The sequence below is a fragment of the Elgaria multicarinata genome, chromosome 23 (genome assembly GCF_023053635.1).
Source record: "Elgaria multicarinata webbii isolate HBS135686 ecotype San Diego chromosome 23, rElgMul1.1.pri, whole genome shotgun sequence".
Classification (NCBI taxonomy): domain Eukaryota; kingdom Metazoa; phylum Chordata; class Lepidosauria; order Squamata; family Anguidae; genus Elgaria; species Elgaria multicarinata.
The window spans coordinates 13,051,079-13,059,435 of NC_086193.1; the positions used below are offsets into that span (position 1 = coordinate 13,051,079).

General features: G+C 49.8%; 1 protein-coding gene across 1 annotated transcript in view; it reads right to left on the minus strand.

The window, feature by feature from the left end:
- COMP (cartilage oligomeric matrix protein) overlaps window positions 1–5,763 on the minus strand; it is a 31,041-nt gene extending 25,278 nt beyond the window's left edge. Inside the window, exons 1-3 of the mRNA XM_063146877.1 lie at window positions 5,694–5,763; window positions 4,458–4,543; window positions 138–189 (exon numbers count right to left, since the gene is read on the minus strand). Of these exons, the coding sequence (XP_063002947.1) occupies window positions 138–189; window positions 4,458–4,543; window positions 5,694–5,709 (154 nt within the window). The 5' untranslated portion in view covers window positions 5,710–5,763. The remainder of the gene's footprint in view (window positions 1–137; window positions 190–4,457; window positions 4,544–5,693) is intronic.
- Between the last annotated feature and the right edge of the window lie 2,594 nt (window positions 5,764–8,357).

Consider the following 8,357-nt stretch of genomic DNA (forward strand, 5'->3'; position numbering starts at 1 on the left):
GTCCCATTGGACTGAATGAGGGCCACGCTACTGCTTTTTCATGACTCCCCATTCAGTTCGATGGGGTTTCTTTACCCAGGAGAATTGTGGAGCTGGCATGCCAATCTGTATTCCCACTCCTCTGTCAACCGACTTACCACAAGCATCACATTCCATCACCGTGTTCTTCAAAAAGGTGATTTCCTTGATCTAGAAAAACAACAACAACATGAAAACAAGCTTGTAGTCCCTGGTGACTGCGAGGCTCAGCAGGCAGAGGTAGCCTGGAGGTTCCATTTGGCTAACAAAACAGACCTCCGTATGAAGAGCCCTGCTGGATCAGACCGAAGGTCCGTCCAGCCCAGTATCCAGTCACCAACAGTGGACAGCCACATGCCTCCGCCTCAGTCCCATCCGGAAGCTCACAAACCAAGCATCATGGGGAAAACTATCCCCTGAACAAGGAGGTTTTACTTTGAACTACCATCACAGGAGCCACAGGGAAAGGACCATTGCTCCAAGAACAGGGATGTCAAACCTATTTCAGAGACGCTCTTGGAGGGCTGCATTCCAGAGATGGGCGGGGCCAAAGGCAAAAGGGGCGGAGCCGAGATTCCAGGAACACCCGCCTTGTTTACCTTGCCCATAACTAAGCCACAGCAGAGGCATTTCAGAATAGGTTGTGGGGCTTCATAAAAACCGGGAGACCACCAAAGGATTGGCGACCAGGGGGGGAGTGGGCGGAGCCTGGTGGAGTGGGCGTGGCCACCCCAGACGGCTGTATTGGGGGCACCAGGTGCATTGTGTGACTGAGGCTCAACTCTCCTGTTCCAACAATACGCAGGTTACTCTGGTGAGAGGGAATAATCCCTAAACCAGTTTGGGTCTGCGGCGTAGATCCATTCGCACCGCTTCGGGCTACGCTTCGGGCCTGGATTCGGCCGCGCTGGAGGGAGTTCGCCCAGCCAGCGGGAGCAAGAAAAACAGGCAACATGAAGTCGTCTTATCCGAAGGGTTACCGTCACTTTCCAGCGTTCATTTCAAGCCGTTGCCAACGGGGTTGTTTGTGTGTTTGTTTGAGATCTTTAATCTAATCCAGACTTTGCTGTGAACCTGGGCAGAACGCAGACCTACAAGGAGGAGAGGTTTTTGCTTCGCCTGCCAAAAACATATTGCTGGGGGATTTTAATTTTTTCAAGGGGAGGAGGCCAGGGGATCCGGAAAGGAAAGACTTGTCCATTTCAAAAGGAATTACCGGCATCTCCCGGCCACCGAGCAAAGTGCCTTAATTTAAGAGAAATGTTTGTTCTAAAAGAAAAAGAAGGGGGGGGAGCGTGATATTAAAAAGGCCAGAGACTGGAGGTGAAAGGTTAGAAGGGAGGGGGGATTTGTATTTCTATAAATGTCATCTGGGGATGATGGGGTTTGTAGTCCGACAGAGTTACATCTCCGTTTTGATCGAGGCAGGGAACAACAGTGAATATAAAACACATAAAACAGAATTAAAACATAATATACATTGTTAAAACATCCTAAAAACATTCTAATAACATCTTAAAATTCCACTGGATAGGCCTGCCGGAAGAGATCAGTCTTAATAGCTTTCTTGAATGCTAATAGGCTGTGAAGTTGACGAGTCTCCTCCGGCAGGCCGTTCCACAGTCTGGGAGCAGCAGAAGAGAAGGTCCTCTGGGTAGCAGTTGTCAATCTAGTTTTTGCTAGATCTGTGATTGGCGGATTGTACGGGAGAAGGCGATCCCGCAGGCAGCCTGGACCCAAACCACGTAGGGCTTTAAAGGTGACAACCAACACTTTGTACTTCGCCCGGAAACTAATCGGCAGCCGGTGAAGAGATTTTAAGTCTTCTTAAAAGGTGTAACGGAGGCCGGGGGAGATTGAGATCCTTCTAACCCAGTGTCCTGCCTCCAGTGTGGCCACCGGGGAGCTTGGGATACGAGACAGTGGAAGGTCTGACTTCATCGCAAGCAAACAGAGGCCAGCGAGGAACACACGGAAAGCGTCTCTCTCTCTCTCTCTCCCACCCCCCCCCACGTCCCCCCCACGTCCCCCACGCTCCCTCCACACAGTTTGTCCTGGCACGAGGGCCGGTCAAGTCTGCTTTTCCAGTTTAGCTGGCAGTCGGAGGCAGCAACCAGGGCTGGGAGGAAAGGCAGGCTGGAACGCGGCCATTATGCAACAGGCCGCCGGACAAAGCAGACGCGAGCAGGTCCAGGAATGTAATGGCCGCCGCCAGGGGGTCAAATGACCCCCAGATGCTGCAAAACCCCACGGGGACGTCAGAGAGGCCCCGCCAGATCGGGCCGGCCTCGCTTCCCTTCTCTGTGGTAGGTTGCGTTGAAAGCCTCAGCCTGGATACTGAGTCAAGGCCCTGGGTCCATCAAACTCGGTATTGTCGACACTGATTGGCAGCAACGGCGCTGTGGGGTTTCAAGCGAGAGTTTTTCCACCTTGATCTGGAGATGCTAGAGAGAAAACCTGGGACCTTCGGTGTGTAAAGTGAGGGCTCCACCACTGAGCTCCACCCTTTCCCTGAAAAACAAAGAAAGGTCCCAGTCCTCATGGTTCTAAGACAAGGAGCTCCACCACTGAGCTCCACCCTTTCCCTGAAAAACAAAGAAAGGTCCTAGTCCTCATGGTTCTAAGTCAAGGAGCTCCACCACAGAGCTCCACCCTTTCCATGAAAAACAAAGAAAGGTCCTAGTCCTCATGGTTCTAAGTCAAGGAGCTCCACCACAGAGCTCCACCCTTTCCATGAAAAACAAAGAAAGGTCCTAGTCCTCATGGTTCTAAGACAAGGAGCTCCACCACTGAGCTCCATCCTTTCCCTGAAAAACAAAGAAAGGTCCTAGTCCTCATGGTTCTAAGACAAGGAGCTCCACCACAGAGCTCCACCCTTTCCATGAAAAACAAAGAAAGGTCCTAGTCCTCATGGTTCTAAGTCAAGGAGCTCCACCACAGAGCTCCACCCTTTCCATGAAAAACAAAGAAAGGTCCTAGTCCTCATGGTTCTAAGACAAGGAGCTCCACCACAGAGCTCCACCCTTTCCATGAAAAACAAAGAAAGGTCCTAGTCCTCATGGTTCTAAGACAAGGAGCTCCACCACAGAGCTCCACCCTTTCCATGAAAAACAAAGAAAGGTCCTAGTCCTCATGGTTCTAAGACAAGGAGCTCCACCACTGAGCTCCATCCTTTCCCTGAAAAACAAAGAAAGGTCCTAGTCCTCATGGTTCTAAGTCAAGGAGCTCCACCACAGAGCTCCACCCTTTCCATGAAAAACAAAGAAAGGTCCTAGTCCTCATGGTTCTAAGTCAAGGAGCTCCACCACAGAGCTCCACCCTTTCCATGAAAAACAAAGAAAGGTCCTAGTCCTCATGGTTCTAAGTCAAGGAGCTCCACCACTGAGCTCCATCCTTTCCCTGAAAAACAAAGAAAGGTCCTAGTCCTCATGGTTCTAAGACAAGGAGCTCCACCACAGAGCTCCACCCTTTCCATGAAAAACAAAGAAAGGTCCTAGTCCTCATGGTTCTAAGTCAAGGAGCTCCACCACTGAGCTCCATCCTTTCCCTGAAAAACAAAGAAAGGTCCTAGTCCTCATGGTTCTAAGACAAGGAGCTCCACCATTGAGCTCCATCCTTTCCCTGAAAAACAAAGAAAGGTCCTAGTCCTCATGGTTCTAAGACAAGGAGCTCCACCACTGAGCTCCATCCTTTCCCTGAAAAACAAAGAAAGGTCCTAGTCCTCATGGTTCTAAGACAAGGAGCTCCACCACTGAGCTCCACCCTTTCCCTGAAAAACAAAGAAAGGTCCTAGTCCTCATGGTTCTAAGTCAAATAGATCCACCACTGAGCTCCATCCTTTCCATGAAAAACAAAGAAAGGTCCTAGTCCTCATGGTTCTAAGTTAAGGAGCTCCACCACTGAGCTCCACCCTTTCCATGAAACAAAGTCCTAGTTCTTACTGACATGGTGAAGTAGTGGCAGGGCTGTACCATCTCAGGACATCCGAAACTGCGTTCTACTGTACCAGACCCTCAGTCCATCTGACCCAGTATTGTAGGCTTTGACTGGCAGCAATGGCTCTCCAAGTCTCCAGTGATTGAACTTGGGGTCCAGACTCTATTATTCCAAGGTACAGTGCTTCTGGACTGGAGGCTCTACTGAGTTCTCCTCAGATCACAAGAAGAGCCTTGGTGAACTCCCGAACGGAAATTATCACCCCACGTTTACGGCGCACCGACTTCTAGCAACAACAAAAAGGGATCCAATGTTCAAAAAATGGCATTTACAGCATTTTTTCCATAATTAACTCTGGCAGCGGAGGATTGCGAAAGGGAGGAGGGAAAACACGGCCCTCTTGTCTTGCAGCGTTCGGGAAAGTTTTGCCATTTGGGATTTTAATTTGAAAGAAGGGGCGGAGGCCCTTGGCAAAGAAGCGACCCACGGCGGATCTCCATTACCTGCTGTTTCAGCAGCTCGGTGATATCTCTCAGCACCTGGTTGGTCTCTCTCATCTCCGACAACATCTGGGGCGAAAGGTCCCCGCCTGCAATGAGAAAAGGTGAGGGTTTTATGATGAGGTTCCCTCAAAAAAACCACCCTCCAAGCAGCCAATGGAGTCTCCCCGTACATGAGAAGAGCCCTGAGGCTGGATCAGAACGATGGTCCATCTAGTCCAGCACTCTGTTCACACAGGGGCCAAGCAGCCGTTGGCCGGGGACCCACAAGGCAGGACATTGTGCAACAGCACTCTCCCACCCATGTTCCCCAGCAACTGGTGCACACAGGCTCACTGCCTCTAATACTGGAGGGAGCACATAGCCATCAGGGCTAGTAGTCATTGACAGCCTTCGCCTCCAAAAATGGATCTGACCCCTTTTTAAAGCCATCCAAATTGGGGGCCATCACCACATCTTAAGAACATCAGAAGAGCCCTCCTGGATCAGACCAAGGGTCCATCTAGCCATAAGAACATCAGAAGAGCCCTGATGGATCAGAGCGAGGGTCCATCTAGTCAAAAGAACATCAGAAGAGCCCTGATGGATCAGACCGAGGGTCCATCTAGTCACAAGAACATCAGAAGAGCTATCCTGGATCAGACTGAGGGTCCATCTAGTCCAGCACTCTGTTCACACAGGGGCCAAGCAGCTGTTGACCAGGGACCTACAAAGCAGGACACGGTGCAACTGCACCCTCCCACCCATGTTCCCCAGCAACTAGTGCACACAGGCTTACTGCCTCTGATACTGGAGGGAGCACACAACCATCAGGGCTAGTAGCCATTCATGACCTTCTCCTCCAGGAATTGATCCAACCCCCTTTTAAATCCATCCAAATCGGTGGCCATCACGGCATCTTGTGGTAGGGAGTTCCGTAATTTAACCATGCGCTGCGTGAAGAAGACCTTCCTTTGATCTGTCCTGAATCTCCCTACTATGCATTTAACAGGAAAACTAGGAGGTGGGAGAAACTCTCACATCCACACCTCGAAGAGGACACATCCGTAGCCGCCTTCGGTCTATCGGATCGTTTTGAATCCACGTGTGAAATTCGGTTCGGCCTCTTTTCACGAACCACCCAAAGATCTATGGCTTCGGGAGGGTGTAGAAATGAACCCCCCCCCCCAAATGAAATACATCAAAGGAAGGAAGGGCTGCTAAAGAAGAAATGAGACGGTGGAGGTAAATTTCACTCACCTCTTCCACCGGGCATTTGGCATGATGCATACAAACAGAGGCTCAGGAGAAAAAACAGCCTCCCAGCGACAGACATCCTTCAAACCTGAAGATGTTCTGAGGGCCGCGTACCTTTTTAAGCTCTGTGCGTGTGTGTGTGTGTATTTAAGCCAGAGCGTCGGTTCACTTGAAAGGTTCCCCTCCGGCTCCACCCCAGTCCATCGAGGGTTTTGTGGTTTGCACTCACATTCCAACCACTAAAGTTTTTTATTATTATTATTCTCTCTCAGATGCTGGACACGTCATTTCTGGATCCTGGTCCAGGTGGCAGCGGGGGTCGTGGGTGGTGGTGGTGGTGGTGGAAGAAGAGAAATTAAGTTAGAAAAATAAGCAGGGCGAGAAACTAACCAGGAGAACATCTTAGAGTCCTGATTATGCCGTGACTTCTATTTTTTTAAAAAAATGCATTCAAAGAGATCAGCAGGGGGAGAAACCCCTCCAGGATTAAAATGGGTTTCTTTAAATTATGGCAGGATTTCCATCCAAACCAACTAAAACAAAACAAAAATCAGGTTGTTCAAGATGTTTTGGACTACAGTGCTCATAATCCCCAATCAATGCTGGCTGGGGATGGTGGGTGCTGTAGTCCCAAAGTCAGGAGGGCGGAGGGGTGCTTGCCCCGTGCTGCGAAACTTTTGGCCTCGTCGTCATTGTTTACTCACATTCCTCCCCGATCGCTACTGCTCTCTCCATGTTATAGTCGGCGAAACTCAGATTGTAAGTGGTTTGGGGCAGAGAGCTGTTGTTTCGTTCTCTTTATGGAAAGCCTGTAAAGCCATGCAGGGCAGCTTCGATAACGCTGCTTCTCAAACTATACTCTGAGGGGTCTCTGAAGCAGCCTTCTTTACAGCCCTTTTGCACAGCGGTGTAGTAGAACCGGAGCTTGCAGGGTTGATGTTCTATGACTTTTTGATTAGCAGGGTCTCTGACATCATTTGCCAGTCCCCTCTCACCTCCTTGTTCCCTCTGAGCTTAGCTGCAATCTCACAGTAGTTGGGGACGGGCGGCAGGGGGAATTGATTAAAACTCTGGGCTTCTCTAAACGAGCGATTTATAGCACGCAGGTGACTGGCCACTCATGGAAGTTTGCGGGTCCATTACATGATGTCAACCACAGCCAGGACGTCTCCCATCCTTTTCTCCCCCTCATCCCGCTTTCAAAAAGAATAGAGAGAATCTGGAATAAACCCTTAATGGTGTGAATTCGGCAGAGTGTAAAGATGGCATTATGCTATGAACTTGCCAAGATCGGAGGGAGAAGAAGGTAAAACACCTCCAAGGTCTACTTGGAAGTAAGTCGCATTGTGCTCAATAGGGCTTACTCCCGAGTAAGTGTGCCGAGGGTTGCAGACTTACAACCCGCTCTTAGATCCCATTGTGCTCAAAACACCTGAAGAGGGTTTCTTTCTCAGCCCAGCCTACCTTGCAGGGTTATCATTGCACAGATCCAAAAGGGATGCTGTCCAGCAGGGCAGAATTTTTATAAAAATGTATATTAAAGGCAAAACTGAAGTACTTTGGCCAGCCAACCCCAGAGCCCAGATATAAAATAAAATAAAGGACTTTAAAATCTGGAAATGTCCTGCCAATAAAAAAAAAAGAGGCCATGTGGAAGAGAGGACTCTTCTTCGTCCAAGTGAGGTGTTAATTGATTATTCGGTGAAGGGAAGACCCCCGCTCCCCAAATCTTAAAGGTCAGACACCTCGTAAAAGGGGGTTGCTGTTATTGTGGCGGTGTTGTGTTCAAACTCCCCCGACGAAGACAGGAGGACGAGGGCCCTCCGCGCACCTGAGTTCTCTTTGTCAGCAGGGCGGCTAAATTTCCAGATGTTAGCTGCACAGGAGCAAGGACTGCGGAGGCAGTTGGCAATCTTGCATCCGTGGACGAGGCCAGATTGAAAGGTTCTTAACTTCTTTCGACAAGGGAATGTTTTCCACGGTCCACTCCAGGGGTGTTGAGTTTCTTTTAGCCTGAGTGACGAATTCGATTTTGAAGAAGCGCCAGATTCCAGCGGTGGGCAGGGACTAGAGGAAAAGCGGGTGGATCTACTCTGGATTCCGGATTCGGGACAGAGAAAATGCACTTTTGCCAATGCTGGTGGTTATCCTCCTAAAACTCATTACCTCGGACAGTGTGGCTCCGTGAAAGATAGCAGACGTTTTTGTGTTCTAGCAAGCTTTCAGCAAGACTAAGTTGGTATCTAAAACTGAGCTGAAACAGCTACCAAAAATGGTAACAGTGTCACACGGATAGAGCCAGCGTCTCTCCTTTCAATGGAGGGCAAGTGACAGCTAGCGAGGGCAACTGAAAACACACAACAAATATTTTCTTGTGGTGTAGTAAAACATTTCCAGAAAGGAGGATTTGCAGGGACGATCCTTGAAGGAAGTGCTCTCTGGCTTCAATCGTCCCTCGTTGCCATGGCTTTCGCCCTCAGTAATGTCGTCACACGATCAAATTCAATTGGCCGGGGAGCGTCATGGCTGCCAGTCCAGGTCTGGGCCCGATTCAAAATGCTGGTATTACCATTCAAAGCCCTAAACGGCTTGGGGCCAGGCTATCTGAAGGAATGCCTCCTCCCATATGTACCTGCCCGGACCCTAAGGTCATCCTCAGGGGTCCTT